The 25,185-nt window shown below is 32.9% G+C and overlaps 3 protein-coding genes across 7 annotated transcripts in view; 1 reads left to right on the top strand and 2 right to left on the bottom strand.

Moving 5' to 3' along the window:
- The window catches only part of LOC106056555 (serine/threonine-protein kinase Nek4-like), a 130,670-nt gene that overhangs the window by 12,352 nt on the left and 93,133 nt on the right, over positions 1-25,185 (bottom strand). The gene's annotated exons all lie outside the window — the stretch shown is intronic.
- LOC106056556 (succinate--CoA ligase [GDP-forming] subunit beta, mitochondrial-like) lies at positions 1,316-13,510 on the top strand. The gene is made up of 11 exons (XM_013213355.2): positions 1,316-1,457; positions 3,731-3,875; positions 4,026-4,125; positions 4,762-4,852; positions 4,983-5,135; positions 7,000-7,089; positions 11,260-11,356; positions 11,507-11,668; positions 12,175-12,317; positions 12,488-12,608; positions 12,730-13,510. The coding sequence occupies exons 1-11, from the start codon at positions 1,416-1,418 to the stop codon at positions 12,837-12,839; spliced, it is 1,254 nt and encodes a 417-aa protein (XP_013068809.2). The 5' UTR covers positions 1,316-1,415; the 3' UTR covers positions 12,840-13,510.
- Positions 13,508-25,175, bottom strand: LOC106056557 (prostaglandin reductase 1-like). 5 transcript variants are annotated; one of them, XM_056025674.1, is made up of 10 exons: positions 25,049-25,175; positions 24,190-24,295; positions 19,700-19,745; positions 19,420-19,470; positions 18,482-18,649; positions 17,569-17,686; positions 16,231-16,383; positions 15,673-15,775; positions 14,070-14,182; positions 13,508-13,708 (listed from the first exon to the last, which is right to left on the bottom strand). In XM_056025674.1, the coding sequence occupies exons 1-10, from the start codon at positions 25,145-25,147 to the stop codon at positions 13,559-13,561; spliced, it is 1,107 nt and encodes a 368-aa protein (XP_055881649.1). In that variant the 5' UTR covers positions 25,148-25,175; the 3' UTR covers positions 13,508-13,558. The 5 variants fall into 5 exon arrangements, with proteins under 5 accessions (XP_055881649.1, XP_013068810.1, XP_055881650.1 ...); XM_013213356.2 differs by having other exon boundaries at positions 24,190-24,299; positions 25,049-25,174; XM_056025675.1 differs by having other exon boundaries at positions 16,231-16,358; positions 25,049-25,158.

The following is a 25,185-nucleotide window of genomic DNA, read 5'->3' as shown; positions in this document are numbered from 1 at the left end:
GGGCAGGGCACAAATCCTTATGGGGGACGACAAAGGCAGTCATTTTGGCGAGCTGAAAGGTGGTCGGCGTAACAGAAATGGTTTAAAAACCTTTAGGGGTCAACTTGCTTTAACTGACAGAAGAGAGCAACTGGCTTCAGGCGGCTTCGGAACGATATAGCCGGCGATCACCTACAAAGGCTGCGTGATGCACATTTAGGATCAAAAGAAATTTCAATGCCGGCGAAAAGAGAATCTAAATTGACCACCGGCGGGCAATATATATATATATATATATATATATATATGTCTGCTCTGGATGTGACAAAATATGTAGGTTACAGTTGCGGCTGCGCATAGCTCGTGAAATACTGCATTCCTCATTAATCTTCACACTCGAAGACAAGCCTTATTATTATTATAGATCTTAGATCTATAAATAACATATATAACATCAACATTTTTACTATCTATTTATTTATTTTTAAAATTGGGACAGAGGCATTCGCTGTATTATTGCTCAGAATCGCAGAGGTTATAAATAAGTATATTAAGTCTACGATTAAATAAAGGCTACTTGTTTAATTATTACACATTTCTTTATAATGCTGATTAAGTAGAGTAGAATTGATCTAACTAAAATATAAATATAATATAGACTCTTTGTCTTAGTCATAGATGGTCGTCGAACGTTCTCGAGATCATACATTTAAACGGCAAACCTAACCAACATTTTTGCGAAAACACGATTCCAGCACATTTTATTTTACAAAATACTAACATAAGTAACGTAATTAGCTAGGAAACAACAACAAGAAAATAATACATTATATAGGCTTTTAAGTTTACCACATTTATTATCTATTTATATAGCTATCTTTAATATATTAAAGCTATAAGCTATGAACCATATTAGTACATCAAAGCAAGGATGGTTCCATGGTCGTGCGGTTTGCGCGCTGGACTGACGTCGTTCGGACTTTGCGATGGTCTTGTATTCAAACTCTGCCTTATCCTATCCTAAGCTCCAACCTCTCACGGGAGGTTTGGACTAGAAAGTAAATTATCTTCAACTCTGAAGACACTTCATTTTGTAAAACATAAAAAAAAACACGAAAATTGTAGAATATATCAAGGTTGATTTGTCATAATTTGTCCTTTTTTGTGTTGTTTTTTTTCATTTAATTAAACAAATGCAAATCCGTCATATAAAATTTGGTCCTTTAATTTTACGTATAATTTTACCATGATTTTTTTTTCAATGTGTTAGTAGAGCTCCATCCTTTAAAAAAAATCGTCTAATATTTCTTGTAGATCTATATAGGTCTAGATCATAGACATATTGACATATATAATATATTTATATGTCTATGGTCGAGATCTAGATCTTTATATAGACTTTTTATCTAGATCAAGGTATTAGTTGGCAATACATCATGGAGACTATAGTAAAGCATGTTTTTGTGAATCAGAGAAAGGTAAATTATTTTGTTCCTTTCTGTTAGAGATCGATCTAAGAGATATCTAGATGCCTAAGATGTAATAGCCAGAGAACAAAAATAAAAGTAAAAATATTTAAACAGTATAAACACTGCCCCTAGATCTAGAATATATCAAGATAGGATGTGGTCGCAAAGGTTGATTGACGACATTCATTCAACTTTGGCACTGGAAAGTTCAAAGTCACAAGTGACAAAGTGAAAGTAGAATTATGATTTTGTAGATCTTAATTTTTTAAAAATCTATATTATAGAATCGCGAGATATCCAAGATTGATTGATTAATAGATCTATATATAGATCTATCTAGAAATATATATCTAACACTAGTCTTCTAGATCTAGAAATAGAAAGATTGGTAGAGTAGATCATTAGATTAGATCAGATGTATAAAATATCATATCTATTCTGAGTATTCACTATCTAAACACTAAAGTCTAAAGAGTTTTCGACTGTGACTGACTGAGTGAAGTGAGTGTTACTGGTTACAGTCTTGAGTCTACTGTTACTACTGACTTCTAGTTCTAGTCTATCTAAATTATAAATATATACTAGTTACTAGACTCTAACTCTAACAATAATTCAATTCAATAATAATTTTATAATTTCTAGAGAAGATGCAGTAATCATAACATAACAATAACGGCCTGACTGTCCTGACTAGTGACTATTAATCTTTATTGACATTGACTTCATTGACCATAAATTAAATCAAGGCATAATCATAAGTCATGATAAGCCCAAGCCGCCTTTACTAAGGAAATTAGTCTTATATTTATAACTTATTATGCACTGCACACAACATTAAGCCTAAGCTGCATTATAGTTATAGATCTAGATCTAACTATAAAAAAGAAAATAATATATATATAGTTATATAGATCTAGTTCACACCAGTTTCACTCAAATATTACATGATCTCAATGTGAAAAATGCTTATATAATAACTTTATCAGTATTAATTATGAAATAGTTATTAATAGTTTAATTCAGAATTTTTTAAAATGATGTGATTAATATGATTGTTAAGGGAACAAAGGAAATGAGTTTATGAGTCTGTTTTTATGTAACCATGGCCATGCAGTGTAAGGTATCTTCTTAGTGATGGTAAATCTCAAAATTCTGACCCAGGGGGTGTTTCCTTTTTTATTTTCAAAATCTAAATAAATAGCTTTCTTATTAATGTTTTTCTTGAACAGTTATCTAAAATGTCTCATTTGTTTGTTACCAATGACTTACCAGCTGCATTTAGGATTTTATTAATTTTCTTTTATTTTTACAAAGCTTATATCAACTCACTCTGTCTGTCTGTCTGTCTGTCTGTCTGGGAAAAGTTTGTACAAGTTATTTCTCCCACACACAATCTCGGATCAAGCTGAAAATTTGCACAATTATTTCTTTTACCTGACAATACAATAACGAATAAAAAAATTAACCAGTTAGTTAATTAACTATATTAACTACCGTATATAAATTTTGTTTGGTATCTAATCTCAAAACAAGTGAAAGAATTTGTACTTGACTGAAATGGTGATATAAGCTGAAATAGTCCCTTTTAAAGATTACTGAGTCTTAGTGAACACAACATAAAAAATAGGAAGAGACTTTAGAAACAATAAATAACTAGATACAATCTTCCATGTTCATAGGCTCTCCACTAGCAGAGTGGTTACCGTGTTGGCTTGAGAAGCCTGAGAAGGCTTGAGCCATGCGTTCAAATTCAAGTCGTTCCTCTCTTTAAAAATTTTTTTATAAAGGCTTTTTTTTAATGTTAGTCTAGTTCTATGACAAATTTAATTACATGACTGATCCAAACCAATTGATACAACTATGCTTAATATAAGCTTTTATATATATATATATATATATATATATATTTAAAAAAAAATAATTTCTTGTTAATGTTCAGATTGCCAAACCAGGCATAAGAAACTTGAAATACACTGAAATATTGACAAGACCTTTTCACCAACACTAAAAGAGGACATTTTTCTTAGTAACCATAATCTTTGTTGCCTTTTCTTTTTGCTTTCAATGTTTTCTCCAGTTACAGAAATTATGTGGTTTTCCCTCGTTTCCCTGACAAAAATTAATTATCATTTTTTTAAACATATTTAATTTAATATTTTAAAATTATCATTTAAGAGTATTGTTCAATGTCTTTATATTTGTTTGTTTTGTTTTGTTTATTTTTTGTTCTGCTAGTTCATCATCAAAAACTTCTTTCCTAATACTAATGTTTTTGCTTTCAGTATCTTCCACTATTGAGCCAAATAAGAAAGTTAAATCTTCAGGAATTTCAAAGTAAAAAGCTCATGTGTGACAATGGCATTAGTGTTCAGAAGTTTGAAGTAGCAGCATCAAAAGATGATGCAGTCAAGATTGCATCAAAGCTCAGTAAGTGACTTACACTTTTGAAATTGAAATCTGATAATAAAGTATTTGTTCATAATTTCTTCTTGGCAGAAATAAAGTTATTTTGATTGAATACAATTTAATCATATTTATGATTCCATTAATAATGTTGAATGATTTTTTTTTTTCTAGAAGTCAAAGAATATGTCATTAAAGCACAAATTCTGGCTGGTGGAAGGGGTAAAGGAGTGTTTGATACAGGTTTCAAAGGAGGTGTGCATCTGACTAAAGAGTAAGATTTTTAAGAAAAATTAATGTATTTTTCTTCAGAGTCTGTACTACACATAAGAAACATACATTTTAGATTATGGGAAAGGGCTTTATAAAATCAATCAGTTGGTAAAAATAGACTATAAAATCTGCTTAGCTTAAAAACGTGAAATACAAGAAAAAACAATTCAGTATTAGCAGACATGCATCCACATACAAGGCATGTATCACTTTCTTATTTGTTGTATACACTGCACATTCTGACTTGATACAGAATTTAAACATTATGTGCACAGATTAGAAAACTACAATAGCATTTTTATGTATTGTTAGAGCTAGATATATTTCTGTAATAAAATGCGTAATACCCAAATTAAGATCTTGCAATGGACAGATAGCGCAGCTTTTTAAAAAATAGCTTTTTTCCTTATTTGGTTTCAGGTTATTTGTGGTTTTAAACTATTTTTTTTTAATGTTATTTTTTGTTACATTTAGTGCAGTTGAATTTTTACTTTGAGAATCTTGTTTTGATTTAAAATGTTGTTAATTATTTAACCTTATGTTGTTGTTTTTTAAAAATAAAAATAATAATTAATTGACTAATAATATCTCGGGCAATATCAGCTCTTAAGAAATGTGTAACTTTGTTATATTTTAGCCCTCTTAAGGTTGAATCTTTAGTTGACAGTATGCTTGGGCACAAACTTGTCACCAAACAGACATCAAAGGATGGTGTGACTGTTAGAAAGGTATTTTATTTGTTAAACAATGCAACTTGTACATTTTAAAAAAATCTCTTCAGATTTGTGTGTGTCTAATTTACATTTGCGGATGAAATGGAAACCATTGAATCAACCTTGTTGTTGCTTTCTTTTTAAGGTAATGGTTGCAGAGGCGTTGGATATTTCTCGTGAGACATACTTTGCTATTCTAATGGATCGTAGCTATGGAGGTCCTGTGATGGTGGGTAGTCCAAAAGGAGGAATGGATATAGAAGAAGTGGCTAAAAAGGAACCAGATGCTATATTTACTGTAAGTGAAACTGACACATGTAAGCTTCATTGTAGTTGTTTTTTTTATATTTTCCTTTAATATAACATTTCTTAATTATATTAGCAATATATAGGCTTGCACAATGCTGTTGATAATCCTGATGCTGAAAAATTTCCAATTTCTTTTAATGATTACTTTGAAATGACTTTCATTGAGAAAAGCTGTTGTGTGTTGGTGTGCTGCCTGTCTGTCTGTAACTTAAAGAGATCTAAGAAACTAAAAGAATTCTTGCAAAACAGATAGAACAGTTACTTTTGGTTTTCCAAATGTATACTCTTTTGGTTTTTAAAATTAGGTATGCTATTGTATATACTTACATAATAATAAGACCACCGTTTTCATGTTCCGGTGGGTGCACTAAATATTTTTAGTTAACCAAAAGCTTGCCACTTTTATGGTCACTGTTAAAAATGTGATAAGATGGTGAGATTCTTCTTCTTATATGATACAGACGTTACTTCAAAAAAGAAGATGATTATTAAATGTCCTACGTGCCATGCATTTAGTCATGCATATTAACCAATGACCTAAATTCTGCCAAGTCACTGGTTTTCCTGGCTAGCTCAGGCAACCCATTCCATGCTCTAATTGTGCTAGGGAAAAAAGAGCATTTATACAAATTTGTCCTAGCATATGGAATAAGGAATGTGCCTTTATCTTTGTGTCTTGTGTCCTGAAGGCTTTCTAAATTTAGGGATTTTACTAAAGGTATTACTCTAGTCAAATGTGAATATTCGTTTGTTATGAATCTCACTTCACTATTTTGTGTCTGTTCCAGTTTCTTAATGTTTTCTTGAGTTGAGGGGTCCCAATCAGAGGATGCATATTCTATTATTGGCCTAACCAAGATTAAATAACATTTTAGTTTTATGCTCTTATTTGATTTATAGAAACTTCTTTTAATAAACCCTAATGCTTTATTTGATTTTTTGATAGTTGCATCAATATGGGGATTCCATGACAGTTTTTCATTTATTATAACACCTTGGTATTTCGCATTTTTAGTCTGTGTTACTGGTTTACCATGAATAAGATAAGTGGAATTAATTTGTTATAGTTTTTTTGTTACTCTTATTAACTGACATTTTTCTAGGTGGAAAGACATGCTCCAATTTGATTTGCATTTCTGTAATTCATCTAATTCTCTTTGTAAAATTTCTGTATCTTGTGTTGTTTTTATTGTTCTATTTATTATGCAATCGTCTGCGAATAATACGACTTTTGTTCCTGAACTAGTGCAATTTGGTAAATTATTTATGTAAATTAAAAATAGTAGTGGACCTAAGACTGTTCCTTGAGGTACACCTGAGTTTACTCTTATTGGTGTTGATTTAGAGCCATTTATTATTACAGTTTGTTCTCTCCCTATCAGAAAATCCTTAATCTACTGATGCAATGGACCATCAATGCCAAAATATTTTAATTTTTTAAGCAAACTATGGTGGTGAACTTTGTCAAAAGCTTTGGAAAAATCTAGTAAGATAGTGCTTATGCAAAGTATTTGTTTAGGATGTTAGCTTTAGTTTCATTATCATTAAGTGTTAAGTTGTCTTCTCCTTTTAATGGCGCTATGCCTGTTGTTTCCATTTTCTTAGACTTAATGTATGACCATAGGTTTTTGTTGTTATCTTTAGACATTACATTGTTATGTATTCACTCTGCAGCTGTCTGCTTACTTTTTGGGTATTTAATTTTTATGTACTTTTTATAAACTCTTTCTGCCTTAGTTTCTTTAAATTGTGGGTTATATAATGTGTGAGAATGACTTACCCACAGCTGTCATCTAATACAGATTCTCCTTCTCTTCTTCAGATTATATGTTTCTTAATTATTTTTTTTTAAGGAACCGATTGACATATATTCCGGACTTCATCTTAATCAAGCTTTGAAAATGGCAGAAAACTTAGGTTTCAATGGTCAGAAACAGAAAGAGGTACCAGTATTATTTTTTCAAAAAGGCATTAAAAAAGTTAAAAATTGTATTTATATAATTGTATTATATTTTTGGTTTGTTTTGTAAATATAGTGTTAAATATGCATACACTTATATATCCATACTTGTATGCTCTTTACACAATTAAGACTAAGACTAAGACTGCTTTATTGATCCTTACGGAAATTTGTTGTGATTACAAGGACTCTTTTCTCATATAAAGACAACACAACAGAAAAATACACATAAATACAACAGACAACATAAAGAGTTCATTCAGCGACTACACACAGGTATCTTGGTGCATTTTATGTTCCCTGATCAATGAGTGGCAGTGATAGAATCTGACCGAGTGAGGTACGAACGAGTTTTTGTACCGCTCCGTTCTTGTTTTGATTGACAGCAGTCGTCCATTTCGCGACGACCTGACGTAGTTCTGATGGAGCGGGTGGCCGTTGTCTTCCAAGATTTTTTAGATTTTTCTTAGGCACTTTTGTTTAAATGTGGTAATGTTGTGAGTGTAATTTTTGATGCTTTTTTAATGATGTTTTCTAGACGTCGCAACAGTTTAGATGAGACACACATACAGTTTCTACAAAACAAAATATATGTGATATTAATTTTTTCCTTTTATGCTCATCTGGGTTAAGAATGCTCATTAATCTGACCTAGTAATGTCACCTCATTTCACTTTTTTAGTCATTTTGACTTTCCTTTATTTTCTTTCAAGAAACATTTTATTAATAAGTAAACAGTTGAGAATATTAATAGACTTTAAGCAATTGTTGGGTTGTATAATTTTGTCAATAAATTAGATCTTTCATTTCTTTTTTTCTTTTAATCTTAACCTTTGAAGTAATGTTATACCATTTTTTTTTTCTTCTACTGAGCTATGTATTTTAAACAGAAATAACAACTAGTTTTGCATTTTCCTGAACCATCTTGCAAAATAAATAAATAAATCTATTTAGTTCCATACTGGTGCTTATTTTTTTCATCAAGTCCAAATCTTGTCAATATATTCATATGCTTCTTGCATGTTCTTGGTTTGGAGCTAAATTTTTGTAATTTTCAATATAATGACTTCCTTGTTGGGGGCCTTAAACATTCTTCTTCTTCTAGCCAGCTTTTTGCTGCTGAGGTGTCAGCTTTTTTGCAGACTGTGCCAAGGAAAAATAGTGTCCTGTTTTCTTCAGTTGTTCAGCACTGCCTGTACAGGGTGTTGGTTATGTTGGGCTGGAGTGGTAGTAAGGTCTGCCTAAGGTGGATTATGAAGGGGCATTCAAAAAGGATATGGTTTACGGTTTCATAAGGAGCACAGTGTCTACAAAGGGGGAGTTGTGTGGGATTTATTTTTTTGAGATGGTAATTTAACAGAGGTGTGTGTCCTGTCCTTAGTTGGAAGATTGTACTGTCCAGTTTGTTAGGCATGTTCATTTCTTTGTACATGGCTCTGCCTGTGTTTCCTGTTGCCCATTGGTTGAGCCACTCCTCTTTGTGGTTGTTGATTAACATTGACCTTAGGGTGAGGTAGTTAACAGGTCTATCTGGTTGTTCCATAGATGATCCTGCCTTTGAAAGCTTATCTGCCCTTTCATTTCCCATGATGCTAATGTGTCCAGGGATTCACTGTAATGTGATGTTGATGTTTAATTTTGTCATCATCTGGTGTATTATCTTGGGCTTTTTGAGGTGCTGCTGTTAAGTGCTTGAAGAGTGGATTGGGAGTCTGTAAAGACAATAATATCTGATGGTGATTGTATCCCTTCATATAATTTGTTTTTGACTGTCTGCAAAGCTATGGTAATTGCCTCAATTTCTGCTTGGAAGTAGTCGCCACAGGGTGCACTTATTTCAAAGTGCTTATTTTTGGGGAAGACTAGGAACGCACCAAGAACAGCATTGATTTTGACTTTGAAGGCTAATCCGTCGGTGTGTATATATGGATGGCTGTTTTTGGATAGCTTTCAATTGTGTCAAGCGTGCTTACTTTGAGCTCCAGTGGATTTGATTCTTTTGTTAGAGTGTTATTTATTAAATGTGTTTTAATGGTTGGTTGTTTGTAGTTAAGTCCAGGAGTTATGTTTGAGAATCTGGCAATTTTGTCTCTGTTATTGGGTAGATGGTGTTTTATGGCTAGTTCGTCAGTAAGTTGGATCAGAGTTCTTTGCTTTTTTTGCTTGTTTTTCTTATTTCTCTGTGTTAGTAGTTTATTTGGATGGTCATCCTCCAACCATCTGTATCTCTCAATAGCTTCTAATGCTGCTCTGTTGCGCCTTAATTCAAGAGGTTCAATATTGGCATCTATTTCACAGGCTGCTGTGGGAGTAGTTCTCATACCTCCACTGATTAGACGCAAGGCTTGGTTTTGGATCGTGTCTAAAGATGATTGATAGGTTTTGTTGGCGGCTACTTGTATGGAGAGACAGTTATCCATGACAGATTGAACGTATCCAGTGTATAACTGTCTTAAGGTTTTCTTTTCAGCTCCTCAGGATGTTCCTGCTAGGTGTTTTATTATGTTTAATCTTTGTGATGCCTTTTCTTTTAAATCTGCCATAAAGTGTTTTAGCCACAGTCTTTGGTCTAATTTTACACCAAGATATGTTGGATTTTCTTCTTTATTTATTGGCTGTGAGTCTATTTTTAGGATGTAGTTTCTTTTTGCTATTTTGTGGCTGTGGCTAAAGATTGAATAATCTGACTTTTCTTTGTTTATTTCCATTTTCCATAATTTTGAATACATGGAGATAGTTGTAAGGGCTCTATTTAATTTGGATCTAGTCAGCACTGGATATTTCTCTGTAGTCCAAATTAAGAAGTCATCTATGTAAAGTGCCTTATTGACCAAAATGAGGTCCTGGAGGTCAATTATGAAGATTAGAAAGAGTGTGCAGCTAAGGGCTGAACCTTGTGGTAGGCCTTCTTCCAAATTTTTTTTTACTAGAGATGCCACCTTCGAATTGGGTTTGGATGGTTCTATTTTTTAGAAAAGCCCTGATTCAGCTATACATTCTTCCATGGTTGCCCATTTTTTTCATCTTCAGAAATATACCTTTTCTCCACACTCTATCATAGACTTGTTGCAAATCTATAAAAACTGCAGTAGTGTGTTTGTTTTCGTGAAACCCTTCTACTGTGTCCTGGATAAAACGAAAGAGGTGGTCTTCTGTTCTACTTGCTTTCCTGAAGCCAACTTGTGCATTGTGGAGTGAGCAAATGCTCAGTTATTGATAATTTTTCTGCCATTTTGCCAATGTTTGATGTTAGGGATATTGGTCTATAACTTTTAGGGTCTCCTGCTGGTTTATTTTTCTTTAAAATGGGTATTATGTTTGCAGTTCTCCATTCCTGTCGTATGTCTCCAGTTCTCCATGTATGGTGATAAATTTAAGTATACAGTTTTGGGCCTGTAATCCTAGTCCCCGGATCATTTCATTTGTTATTTTATCAGGTCCAGGAGATTTTCTTAATTTTTTTTTTGGGCAGTATTGAGCTCATATAGAGTGAAGGGAGTGTCAAAGATTTGACAGTTGACAGTTGGAGCTTTTTCTTCTCTCTTTAGGATATTACTAAAGGCCTGGTCCACTTGCTTTCTTGGATGTGACCTATTGATGCTAGCAAAGTATTTATTGAAGGTTTCAGCCTTTTTAAGGTTTTCTGATATTAGGTCATCAGTGTCTTTTAAATGTTGGGGGTTTGTTATATTTGTTTCTTTCCTGCTAGCCTATGCAGGAGGATTGAGGCCTTTCGACCATCCTTGTTTAGGTCTAGTTTTTTGCATGTTGTGGTCCACTTTTTCTTTTTTTCTGTTTTAATTTTGTATCTAATAAGCCCTGTCAATTTGTTGTACTTTGTCTTGTTCTCTCTAGTAGGGCCTTAAACATAAGCAAGCCTGGTTTTAGTGTTTATGTTTGATATCATTAAATTGCTTTTTAGTACCTATGGATATTTTATTTGAAAGCTTACAGAATTCTATCATGAAACAGTCGTATTGCAACAGGAACAATTTTTAAGCCATAATTAATCAAAAAAGGAAATAAAAGTTATAATGTTTATCATCTATTAATAGGATGGTTCTTATTTAAATAGCCTTTCTAATCTTCAATTGCAATCAGCTAAAAAAAAAGTATCTTTTGTGTAAGAAATGTATTCACATTTTTTATTCAGGCAGCAGAACAAATGATAAGATTGTATAAGCTATTTCTTAAAGTGGACGCAACTCAGGTAGAGATCAACCCATTTGGTGAGACTGTAGATGGCAGAGGTACATAACATATTCTATTTTTTGTTAACATAGACTATGCTCTTATGCAACTTAATGATGTTAATATTTATACATTTTTGAAAGGTTATTCTCTAATACATAAGTATTATTTGTATATGTCAAACACAATTGTATACATTTTTTTTTCAGTTGTTTGCTTTGATGCCAAAATAAACTTTGATGACAATGCTCAGTTCAGACAGAAAGACATTTTCTCCATGGATGACATGGCTGAGAGTGATCCTAGAGAGGTTGAGGCTGCCAAATATAATCTGAATTACATTGGAATGGATGGAAATATTGCTTGTCTAGGTTAGAACTGGAATTCACTCCATTCTTATAACTATTAACAAAATGATTCATTGAAATATTCTTTATTGTGTTTCTTGCACTGGAATTTACTGTTGAATTTTGCTGTAGAAATTAGTGGTGAAAATTTTTGTGTGCATCTACAATGATATTTATATTGTAATATATATAAGCAAATTTGTTAATCTAAAAAAAAAAACAAGTCACAGCTATTTCTTTTAGATCAACTACTATTTCTAAGTACTACTTAAGTTGATTACCACAAATAATTCATGTTTAAAATCATTATCACATTTGAACAAGAAAAAATCAAGTACAATGAAACATTTATTAAAGATATATCCCTGAAAAAAAAAAGATTGTATCAAAGTTACTATCTACAACTTTTGTATGGGGTTGATTTTTGCTGAGATTAAGATAATTTGTCAGTACTATTCCAAGTTCTATAATTTTTATTGTACTTTTTTTTAAATTAATTATTTAACAGGCCTAACTTGCTCTTCTTTCAGTGAATGGAGCTGGACTAGCCATGGCTACAATGGACATAATTCAACTTTATGGAGGATCACCAGCCAATTTCTTGGATGTTGGTGGAACAGTCACAGAAAATCAAGTGTTTCATGCTTTTAAACTTCTCTCAGATGATAAACAGGTTACTTGGAAATGATTTGTTTTGGCATTACATCTTTTTAAACATGATTTTAAAAATGCTGTGCATTTTAATAATTAAAAAAAATGTTGGTAAACAAGTAATTCAAATTTTTTTTTTTTGCTCATGGCTAGCTAGTAAGTAAATATTTCATATTGTAACTTCTACTTCAGGTTAAAGCAATACTTGTGAATATCTTTGGTGGTATTGTCAACTGTGTTACAATAGCCAATGGAATCTCCAATGCTTACAAAAGTATGCAGTTGTCACTGCCTTTGATTGTTCGTTTGGAAGGTAAGACTTTAGTTTGGGTGGTTGCCTATTGTATTGTATAAATGGATGTTTATGATTTCATAAATTGTGTTGCAATTCTTTTGCCCTGTTATTAATTTTCATTATCCTTTTTTTCTCCCAGGTACAAATGTTACTGAGGCCAAACAAATCTTAGAAAACAGTAAAATGCCAATTATTACAGCAAATGACTTGGATGATGCTGCTAAGAAAGCTGTCTCTAGTCTGAAATAGTTTCAAGTAATTAAACTGATCATTGTTGAAGCTTTTTCAATAATTATGAATTTTTAAAAGCTGTCTTATTCCCTAGGCCTCAGGAAATAGAATGGCCTGGGCTTAAGTATCATTTGAAAACTATGTTTGGGGGTAACTTTTTTTTCTTTTTTTTCTCAAAGTAATAGTAACAGTCCATTTTCTCAAAGAATGAAAAGCTATTCTCATCGTAGTCCATAACCATTGTTTGTTATAATTACTAAGCAACATGAGTAACTTTCAGATCAATCACCAATCTTTGTTCACTAATATTCTCATGTTGACCAATGTTGAATCCTTTCAATCAATGTATGACTAACTAATAATGTATGACTACTTTGATTTATATGTTTATGTAAATTATTGATTGTTATTAGAATGTGATTCCACTGTTCTCTGATTATCCTGTTAATATCTTGTTTATTTATTTGACATGTAATTTATTGCTGTGTGAAACATTGATTATTTGTACACATGTATTATTTATTCAGTGGGTAGTCAAGTTGACCAGATCAACTGCTAGCATTGTATGTGGCGATATATGGGGTTCACAGCGAACTGCCTTATTTACAACATATCAAATGTTCATATATGCCAATTGAAATCATTATTCAGTCTCTTTTTTAGATAAAAATAAATGTAAAACACAATAAGCAGTGCATGTTTATTTCAGTTGGTTCAAATGTGGTTTTGTTTGTTTGTTAATACTCTACCAACATAGTAAGCAGAGAGGGAGCTGCTGCAGACTTGACAATAACTTTACCCACAGTTCTCATGTCATACACTGCAGCCAACGCCTCGGGCAATTTTTCAAAGCCATTGAAAAGCAGTTCTCGGAACTTAAGTTTTCCCTGGAGGAAGAAATGTTTTCAGATCTTACAATATCGTCTACTTTGGGAGAACATATGTTTTCAATAATTTTTATCCTTTAGTTGAATGTTATTTAAAAAATGAAGTAAGTTTTTTAATAATATGTACATTAAAATTATATATTCATAATGTTAATTTTAGGGTTACACATTTAAAACATTTTTACAATCGGTTTTATTATAAATATGTACATTAAACTTGTATATTCATAATGTTAGTTTTAGGGTTAAAAATTTAAAACTTTTTACACTTAGTTTAATTTGTTTAGTGACTGCTATAACAATTAGATCAAGACCTCCCCCCACCCACACCAGCAGTAGTTTACATTAACAAAATTTGTACCATATTGATCCAATCCAGCAATTGCTTTTCCGCCTCTTCAAATCTGGCTGTGTAGTCCATGACTGATGTACTAGAGACTTGACGTTCTCTGGAGAAAATAAGATGGTAGGGATCTGAAACACAAAGGAATAGTTCAGTACTGGGACATAACTCTATAAAATTGACATGAATTTTTCTGTATGACATTTCAGTTTGCTAAGATGAAATGTTACAAATCACATCTACATGTATTGTATAACATCTTGCTTAATATTCTAAAAACTTTATTGAACATTCATTCAAGTTGTAGTAGCCTGCCTATAGTTTATGAAAAGTGAACAGTGTCTAAGAAGATACTGTTAACTTAATTAATAGACTGGATATAATTTGTAAAACGTGATTTACTTCAAACACTTTCCTATATGTGTTGCTAAACCTATTGGTGATTTTTCATTGGATTTTGTAATATTTCATCCAATCTACTCTACAAAGGAGGAATATATCGAAAATCAAACATTATTATTATATCTATGTAAGGGTGAGAAATGCAACCTGAGTGAACTAGCAACATATACAAATAATAGTTCAGTAAGTCTGAGTAATGAAACTTGAGTGAACTAGCAACATATACAAATAATAGTTCAGTAAGTCTGAGAAATGAAACTTGAGTGAACTAGCAACATATACAAATAATAGTTCAGTAAGTCTGAGAAATGAAATAATTTTTTATTTAAAAATTTAGAAACTTTTTTTCCTTTACTTAATAACTGATCATAGTGTGGCCATAGTTGGTGCGTACAGGGACTTTATCACATACATAGCCACTACATACATGTCAAAACTATGTTATTTGTAGGCTATAGAAAGTTCTTTTTATGGTCGATCATTTCAAGCATAAACTTAACATCACATTCCAATTTTGTCATATTTCTTGTATTCAAATTCAGTTGAACAATTTAGTCTAATATGCTTGCAATTCATCTTATCACAAACAATTACAAAATTATGTCACAATGAAATGTAATGCGTTTACATTTTGGTGTGCCCATGCACATGACGGATGGCTGCCTGGTCGTGTGGTATGCACTCTGGACTGTCGTTTCGATGGTCTCTGGTTCGAAACCTGCCCGCCGTCCTGCTGGAGGTTTGAGCTGGGATACTATCTTGATGGAACATTGAAATATGTTAAAAATAAATAGTATGTGATACCACTGATTGAAGGTCTAAACTAGCCAGGAATTGAACACAGTGATATTGAAATTTGTGAAAGATAAGATTTTCATTTGAATCCTAAATGTTTGTAAATCAATGTCTATGCTTGACATCTTTTCTCATCAGTGCTAACTTCTTAATCATCATCATACAGGTAAAACAGAATAAGCAGCAGTATCCTATCGGATTCAAATGCTAATATTTTCCAGGACTCCACTCAATCGCAAGATGAAATGTCAAGCGTCATTAAAAAACAACAACACGCTATAGTATTTTCCTACATTTCAAAGAAAACCTGTTTCTTATAAAGATGTAATCATTTATTGATTCTTTGTGACCCACAGAGACTTCATCCCAATAAGCCATTGAGTTTGACACCACAACAATAAATGGATGCTATAGGCATACAAACCTGTACACTCGCGATTCCCATAAGTGCTAATGTATCCGCAAACACAAATAGTTCCCAGACTGTTGACATGCGCAAGAACTTCTTTTGTAAATGAAGCCCCAACCTGTTAAATCACAAAGAGCAATCTAAAGTATAAGAGTTGCAGCGCTAATTCAATACATAATAAATAAACACATTGTCGAAATTCACAGCTTGGTTTGAGGCTCACTTTGTTTTTACATTGGCGCTTTGATGGTTCTCCTCTTTTCATTGGATTTCAAGAACATTTTTTTGTTTTGCTAATCTGTCCATTCCTTGTTACAAGGGCCGTGTCTCATGCTCTTTATTTCTGAGGCCCACTCGCAGTAGTTCTAAAACAAGGTTAACATTTTAGTTTCGTCAGTCTTTAGCTTCAATAAGACTTGGTGAGTTTCAAAGGCTTCCGTTAAGCGACTCTATAAATCCTGTCAAGTTCTTCTAAAGAACTATAGTTTACTACACTCTTTCATTTTGAAAAGTCTTTTAAACTGCAGAAGACATTATTGAATGTTGATACACCATAATTTGAAATCAACTTACACTATCAAAATAGAAGTCCACGCCTTGGGAGGCAACTCTCTGCAAAGCTGGTGAGATTCCGACAGCGTTAGCGTTGAAGACACAATCAAAGCCCAACTCTCGAACCCAGTCACACCGTTCTTTCGATCCTGCGAAGGCAATTACTTTACATCCCTGACAGAGAACAGTATGAACCAATCACTCGTCATTAAATGTATGCATGTGGGTGTATAGTAGACCAATAGTCATTAGATAAATTGCGTTTTTTTTCCCCAGGAAGAGCATTAATTATGCATGTCAAGAATGTCTTTTACTCTTTGTGTACAAGAATGTTGGACGGATAATAACTGGATTTCAACCGTGGAGTTAAAATTCCACAGCAGTTCTTATTTGTTAACGACTTCGGGCCACTGAAAGTAACTTTGTGAGGACCTAGTAGAGTCTAGAGGTGTCTTGAAGCGACAATAATATTCTTAAGGGAAGATTTACTTGGTCACGGCTACATCGTAGGTCTAGATTTAAATGCATTTACTTCTTTGTGTGATGTCAACAAAAGTGTCTTGTAATTATGTTTAATGTGCACTAACCTATAACAATTAGCCATTCTTGTTTCCCCCACCTTCCATTCTCTCAATTTCTACATGAATAATTAACAATAAACTACCGTTTCTGCTAACTATAAGTTCTATCACATGTAGCATTTCTCGTTTTAGTAAATATAGATATCAGATTGGTTACTATGACCAGTAGACCTACATTTGCAAATCAAGATGGCTGATTGATCGTACTGTTGTTTTGATGGTGTCGGGCTCTTACCCTGCCCACTGCCTCCCCCCCCCCCCCGAGAGGCCTAGACTAGGAGGTAGATTATCTTTAATACTGAAGGAACAGCAGAAACATGTAAAACGTTTTACATATGATTATCTTAAAAAAAAAGCATTGTGTGCTCATATACATAAATAAATACAGACTGGAAAAAGGAAATAACTTCATGCAATTGAAAACATGTATATCTATTGTTGTCGGATTTCCGAATTCTAAAAAGTTGCATGATTTTCAGTCTTAGAGATTAAACAAAACTACACTACTCATAAATGCTGTATAATAAAGTACTCAAAATTTTCGTTTCATAAAACTCTTTTATCGGCCAGTCTATATTTATTTATGTCTATGTATGTGCTATATTTCATATTTGGTGTGTACTGATTTCAGTTCCGGTCTTGTTTTGTATGGCGCTTTCTCAACATCCTTTCGTACACATACACACAGATAAATAAATAAATAAATAATGAGACAGTGCTCAATATCGACATCAAACTAGAAGCTTTTAGGTTTTCTTCATGGCTACTAGGGTCCTACCTTTATTTTCGCTATTTGTCCAACGACATTAGAAATTGGACTTGAGGCAGCATTGATCACAAGAACATCTCCAGCTTTAACCTGGAAAACTTCGCAGGTGGTGAAATATGCACACAAGCTGGGAACAACATAAAATAATGACTGCTTCTTCTTATAATAATGCAGATATAATAGGCCTATACATCAAAAACTTTGTCAATAAGTGTTTTTTTTTCAAATACACAAATTACATACTGCAGTTAGCACAATACTGAACACAGCCTACGCTGAGTGATGAAACCTACAGATTAAAAAATGTCTTATTCGTCCCAATTGTAATGTGTACCATTATGTTCAATACTGCTTTTTGTTGGTGTGATACACTCCATCAACAATAACTTAGAAACCACAAGGGCTGTTGTATTTAACCTACATTTGATTTTATGAGTAGTTGATCTAGAGATCCATATCTAAACGTTCTACAAATTGTAAGATTATTGTTTATCTTGAGAGTCGAGACCACATCTTTTAAGACTCACGTCAACGATAAAAGACTCCCTTGCACTGGCCTGGATGAATGCTGTCTCTCTGTCTGAACTGGTTCCAAGCAGACGCTAAATTTTCACGCCTATATTTTTTTCTCCGAGACCTCTAATCTGTAGGCACTGGGGTTAGAGAGCAATGCCCCAGTGAGAGTTTTTTTTTTTTGTTCTCTTTACCATCACTGCCTTTGATTGTGTTTATGTGTAAGGGTCACCCTTTGAGGAAGGGACTAGTTTATGGTGAAAGAGTGATGAGATTTTCTTCTATCTCACCCTTTGAGGAAGGGACTAGTTTATGGTGAAAGAGTGATGAGATTTTCTTCTATCTCCGCCAATCACAATAAGGGGCAATCATCACCTAAATTAATATAAAAGCACTGTTTTGCACTGACCCTGGTAACCCCAGAGTTCCTAGATACAGCGACGCTGGCAAACTTCCAATATCTGCAAGTCGACGCACCAATTGCTTGTCAGGATTTATAATTGTTCGAGTTCTCCAGCCGACATCACATATAACGAGCATTCTTAGTGGATAATCCTCGTGCAGTGTTTCTATGACACTTTAGAGCAAAAAAAGAAATTTTTGATGAGCCAATAGTAGGCCTATCTCTAGAATGTTAAGACATCAAATGATATAGTTAAAACAGTGTTTCCCAAACTTTTTCCTTAACGGGACACTTCGCACATTCTGAGTATTTAGTGGAACACTTTGCTTATTTTTAGAGATTAATTCACGTGGAGGCCTACTAGTTAATTATTCCAGTAGTTCGTGGAACACCCATTCAGGTCTCGGGTTCCGTGGAACACAGTTTGGGAAACATTGAGTTAAAATCTAAGTTGATTGTCAAGTTAATGAGAATGAGGCAATGCGCATTCATGGGCTTCACAATTTCTATAATAACAAATAGATCTTTACACCAAGCCTCCTTCCCACTTTCTTTATAGCCTGTTGGCCTCCTTCAGTCGTAACGACTATGGTTCATCTCGTAGATGAGCGAGATGAAAGCCTGGCATCATTTATGATGTCACCCACACACCAGTTCCCCCCTCTCTTAAACATGTGCTACACTTAGACCTACGTATCTGTTTTAAACATGTGCTTTTACATTTAGACCTACTTATCTCTTTTGAAACATGTGCTACATTTAGACCTACGTATCTGTTTTAAACATGTGCTTTTACATTTAGACCTACTTATCTCTTTTGAAACATGCGCTACATTTAGACCTACGTATCTGTTTTAAACATGTGCTTTTACATTTAGACCTACTTATCTCTTTTGAAACATGTGCTACATTTAGACCTACTTATCTGTTTTAAACATGTGCACCTTGCTACCTGTTCGCCAATCATGATGGAGCCTTCAGGAACATTGAATGCTCTAAAAAGAATTGACACACAATTTTCAATAATTTTAGTTAAAAGTATATTGCAAAACGAATTATAAAAAAAAATCCGTCATCTTTTTTTTATCATTAAGACACAGATGGCCTAGTTCTTTGTCTCCTCATTAACAACTTTAAATCATTTTCTTAGTTGCTTAAACATTTTTGTGATAATCTAGTTACACCTATTCTTAAAATTAGCATAATTGCTCTTTCAGCGCTTACGTCATATAGTTGTCAACTGTCCAACAAAGAGCTTCAACCAGGATTTCTGAAAGCAAACAGAACATAAGTAAAAAAAAATATATTTAAATTTATTTCTCAGGATTCTATTTTTGTTTCAGCCAGTCTACAGTGAGTCTACACACGCATCAATGAGATCCTACACGTGTTCGTAATGTCTAGAGCTGTTGCGAATGAACAAAGCAAATCTAAATTTGACATAAGAGGTGACCCTAACCTTACAGCTGGCAACAACCTCACACAAAGCTCCTGAAAATTGAGGACAGTGTGCGTTATAAATTGGGCGAACACCATTTTTTTTTCATTTTGTTGTGTGTAAGTGATATGACAGAAATATTAGGTTTTATTAGTCAATATAGAACATAGAAACAACAGATTTTATAAGTAAACATAGAACTTGGAGAAACATTAGGTTTCATTAGTCAACATAGAACACAGTAACAACAGATTTTATTAGTAAACATAGAACATAGAAACAACAGATTTTATTAGTCAACATAGAACATAGAAACAACAGATTTTATTAGTCAACTTAGAACATAGAAACAACAGATTTTATTAGTCAACATAGAACATAGAGAAACATTAGGTTTTATAGATTTCCCTTTTCATTGCTTTATCGCATTAACCAAGATGCTTTAAAGACAACAACAAAAATAGAACTAATATGGATTTGTTTCCATTAAACATTTTCAATCATAATTTCATTCTTTTTTTTTTTACGTCTGTTCTCTTAGACCTAAATTAATTAGATTTTTAATTTGGATTTCAAATATCAACTTTCCGGTATATAGTAATAGTTATTAATAATTAAATGGTTACAAAGTTATAGATCGTTTTTTTTCCGAGGGCGGGGGGCTATGATAACGTGATAACATTGTGAGTTGTGTTTCTCCTATCCTAGAGCTGAAGATTCAAAACCATATTGCTAAGTTCATGTCAGAAAAAGAAACTCATGTGGTATGTGAAGGCTGGGAACAATGAAACTAAAAATAAATGAGTAGTATTGTGTGCATTAAAATCATTGTTGCACAGTAGCCTTGAAACCACTTGGCTGAAACCACTTGACTTAAAACGCCAGTTCCTATTTATAAAGCTGTCACAAAACCTGACCACATGTTACCTCTAACACCTGCCAGGTTGCACGGCATAAGTCTCATGTATCATACTTTTTAAACACCAGCTGCTCATGCAATGTATTGATTTAAAAAAAAACATACTCGAGATCGAAAGGGTGATGGTGTGTATGCGTGGAGGTTTGGGGCGGTAAGTGGTTTACACAAACGCTTCGCTCAGCTCTTTGTTAAAGTTCTGGGAGAAAACAACAACAAAGATTGCATCTAATTTGCCAGTGAGAACAACATATCAACAAATAGATCTAAACACGCACTGCAAATAAACAGGAATAAAGATTGCATCTAATTTGCCAGTGAGAACAATATATCAACAAATAGATCTAAACGAGCACTGCAAATAAACAGGAATAAAGCTTACATCTAATTTGCCAGTGAGAACAACATATCAACAAATAGATCTAAACGAGCACTGCAAATAAACAGGAATAAAGCTTACATCTAATTTGCCAGTGAGAACAACATATCAACAAATAGATCTAAACACGCACTGCAAATAAACAGGAATAAAGATTGCATCTAATTTGCCAATGAGAACAACATATCAACAAATAGATCTAAACACGCACTGCAAATAAACAGGAATAAAGATTGCATCTAATTTGCCAGTGAGAACAATATATCAACAAATAGATCTAAACGAGCACTGCAAATAAACAGGAATAAAGCTTACATCTAATTTGCCAGTGAGAACAACATATCAACAAATAGATCTAAACGAGCACTGCAAATAAACAGGAATAAAGCTTACATCTAATTTGCCAGTGAGAACAACATATCAACAAATAGATCTAAACAAGCACTACAAATAAACAGGAATAAAGATTGCATCTAATTTGCCAGTGAGAACAATATATCAACAAATAGATCTAAACGAGCACTGCAAATAAACAGGAATAAAGATTGCATCTAATTTGCCAGTGAGAACAATATATCAACAAATAGATCTAAACGAGCACTACAAATAAACAGGAATAAAGATTGCATCTAATTTGCCAGTGAGAACAACATATCAACAAATAGGTCTAAACGAGCACTGCAAATAAACAGGAATAAAGCTTACATCTAATTTGCCAGTGAGAACAACATATCAACAAATAGATCTAAACAAGCACTACAAATAAACAGGAATAAAGATTGCATCTAATTTGCCAGTGAGAACAATATATCAACAAATAGATCTAAACGAGCACTGCAAATAAACAGGAATAAAGATTACATCTAATTTGCCAGTGAGAACAACATAGTAACAAATAGATCTAAACGAGCACTGCAAATAAACAGGAATAAATAGAAAATCGCACTTGTACTGATTAGCTTTAAAGCTAAGCTCGTTTTGATTAAAGAAATAAACGGGTTTGAGGGAGTGTTCAGTGTTGTGACTTGATAGAAAAACTAAATCCCGTGTTAAGTTATCGCTAATTATTGTCATGCCAGTTTCATTAAAAAAAAATGAACGTTTTAAATATTTAAAAAAAAAAAATAATGTAAAAAATTGATTAGAAGGATTAATATCACAAAATTGCACCAGAAAACATCAGGAGCGCTATGTCTGCCCTATTTATCGGTTTAAACAATCGCCTTCTTACTTAAAAAAAAAAAACAGCAAAAAAAAAAACAAAAAAAAAACTGGGATTATCGTTCAACCAGCGCGTATAGCCGTTGGATGCTATGGGGTAGATTCATAGATATAAAATATATAGACTAGAAAAAGGAAATAATTTCTTGTAACTTGATGGTCAAGTTTGTTGCATTGTATTAAATAGTAGACTTGGGAACGCAATCGCATTTATAAATTCTGGAAAGTCGCATGATCTTCAGTTTTAAAAATTAAAAACAAACTAAAAGACTGGAATTCTCCGTAACATTGACACAAATTATATATATATATATATATATATATATATATATATATATATATATATATATATATATACTTTAGGTCTGTGATCTAGATTTATTTCTTTTGCTGTTGACGGTTTCTAAAATCTTATTCATGGCTGTCATCTCATTGCTTCAAAGTTTTAGTTTAGTTTTAAGCCCAAAACGTCAAAGAAAATGAGCAGAGCGTGTTATTAGCCTACGTTCGTAGTCCAAGGCGCCAAAATGATGCCTCTCCAGGAATCAACAAAGACATAACGGAAGCATTATAAAAGCTAGTGACAGTCCACAAATGTATTCTTACATGGCTTGAATGTTACATGTTATGCCTAGAAAGAAAATTATTTACGATTTAGAAAAAAAAGAGTAAAATTCCCCTTTCAGACCTTGCGATCTATTGGGCTATTGATGTTGAGGTTATCTGTTTTTGGACACGGTTACCGAGGGTGTCATGTGGCCAACACAATGACCAACTTCCTTTGTTTTTCCCCGACTAATGTCAGGTACCCATTAGAGCTGGGTGGACTCAGTCACATCCTGAATCTTCGGACCCAGGACCCCCGATTCAAAAGCCAAGCACTTTATCATTAATTTCATCTATGATACTTCTTTTGTTGGTTACAGATGCTACTGTCTCATCCAGAGTAATAGATTATGTGAAAGTCACCTTGTTTTTTAAATCTTTTTAATATTAAGAAGCCTACTAGCCCAATTTTAGATTAAATGTCTTTTTTTATGCAACAGTGTGATGTCATCAAAAAATTCAGTCCTCAAAGTTAAATTAATCTATTTAGGGATTTTTTCAGCAGAATGTCCATATAAGCTAAAATTAAAACAGTTTGTGAACAAAAATGAACATTATGAAATGATTATGCCTGATAAAAGCTCGCTTAAAGATTTAAAATAACAATAGTGAAAAGATTGTAATACTTATATAGGTTATGGCTGAAATAAATATGAATACTTTTACTTTTATACTGTTCATAACTTCTGTATAATAAAATACACAAAATTGCCAGTCACAAATTTTCGTTTCATAAAGCTCTTTTATTGTCCAGTCTATATATTTTATGTCTATGGGTAGATCTAGTCAAGTTTTAAACTTTTTCATTTCATAATTATTAGCATAATCGTCTGCTCAGTTGAGTAACTGTTGCCAGGAGTATTTTTTTAACACCACTCTTACTGGGTTATGTCTACAAATTATGTAGATATTGCCTTTGTATTTACATTTATTAAAAATGGGAAACTTCGAATGTTTAAACTATTAATAACACAATCATGATTTGTTTAAGAATAATAAGCGAGTCCAATTATTAAAGAGGAGTGCAGTATTTCACAACACAAAAATACAACTGATTAAATAAAAAATATTATATTAAAAAATACTAGTATGATAGTATCAAAAACAATGCAAGTCTATTAAAAAAAAAACAACAGAAAAAAAACAACACATACCTCCCTTTTGAATGTCCGGTAAGTCTTGGCACACATTTTTAAAATCTTTTCTTTTTGGTGTACCGAAAAAGTTTCTACATTTGATCCAAGTTTGGCTTGTTCCTTTCTGACTGAGGAAGTCAAAGGGAATACATAAACTAAAATATCATTTTGATATTGAATTTTAACACAGAGAAACCCTGTGGCAACATTTATGATGATGATAATATAATTATTATATTGAGTTTATAGTTCGAGTAGCACCATTAGTAAAATCACAAAATTTAGGTTACAAAGAAAACACAAACTTAAAATCGGCCCCCGAAGTGGTCCACCCAGGCAGGTAAAAAAACAGGTTTCAATATTTTCAGAAAGAATATCAGAATGAAATTCTATCAAATGCAAATGACAGAGAAGAATGGAGGTTGACAGATCTTGTGTGGTGCCCCAACGGTCCAGCAGATCAAGGGATAGGTGAAAGGGAAGTTACATGTGAACCTGGCCTAACTGATATCATAAAATGATTTTCTAATTGATCAAATTATTTTGTAAAGGGTCAATCTTCCATAAAACACATAACTAAAGGAGTTATTTTTTTTTATTTTTACGGACATTTAAGATAATTAAATTACGTCCTACGCGCATCCATCTGTTTATATAGAGACTTAAACTCTGCCAGCAGCGGCGCAGCCAAATCATGAGTCATATTGGTTAAACTTTAAAGTATTTAAAGTGTTTCAGTTTGGGTTTCCTAGCGGATTGCAGGCAACTCGTTCCATTCTAATAGCACTAAAACTATACAAAATAATATGATCATAATATGACAATAATTTCTTGCCTTTTTTGTCTGTTTTATTTATTCTGGAAGCGTATATCATACCTGTCCATCATCCATGTTACTTGAAACAAAGCCAACAAAGTTAACCAGAAGAGTTTTCACTTTCAAAGTATATTTTATATCTATGGGAAAACTACACATTCAACAACCAAGCTGCCAATAAACAAACACAACAGAGC

Source organism: Biomphalaria glabrata, chromosome 4 (assembly GCF_947242115.1).
Source record: "Biomphalaria glabrata chromosome 4, xgBioGlab47.1, whole genome shotgun sequence".
Lineage (NCBI taxonomy): Eukaryota > Metazoa > Mollusca > Gastropoda > Planorbidae > Biomphalaria > Biomphalaria glabrata.
Note: the sequence above shows the minus strand (reverse complement) of the source record. Positions and strands in the feature narration are given on the sequence as shown.

Coding starts and splice junctions, on each gene's coding strand:
- LOC106056557 (XM_056025674.1), bottom strand. CDS start 25,147: ATGTGTAGTTTTCCCATAGATATAAAATATACTTTGAAAGTGAAAACT. Junction 17,687..18,481: donor GGAACTCTGGGGTTACCAGG/GTCAGTGCAAAA, acceptor TGTTGTTCCCAG/CTTGTGTGCATATTTCACCA. Junction 16,384..17,568: donor GACAAATAGCGAAAATAAAG/GTAGGACCCTAG, acceptor GTTCTCTGTCAG/GGATGTAAAGTAATTGCCTT.
- LOC106056556 (XM_013213355.2), top strand. CDS start 1,416: ATGGAGACTATAGTAAAGCATGTTTTTGTGAATCAGAGAAAG. Junction 1,458..3,730: donor TTTTTGTGAATCAGAGAAAG/GTAAATTATTTT, acceptor TTTTGCTTTCAG/TATCTTCCACTATTGAGCCA. Junction 4,853..4,982: donor ATGGTGTGACTGTTAGAAAG/GTATTTTATTTG, acceptor TTTCTTTTTAAG/GTAATGGTTGCAGAGGCGTT.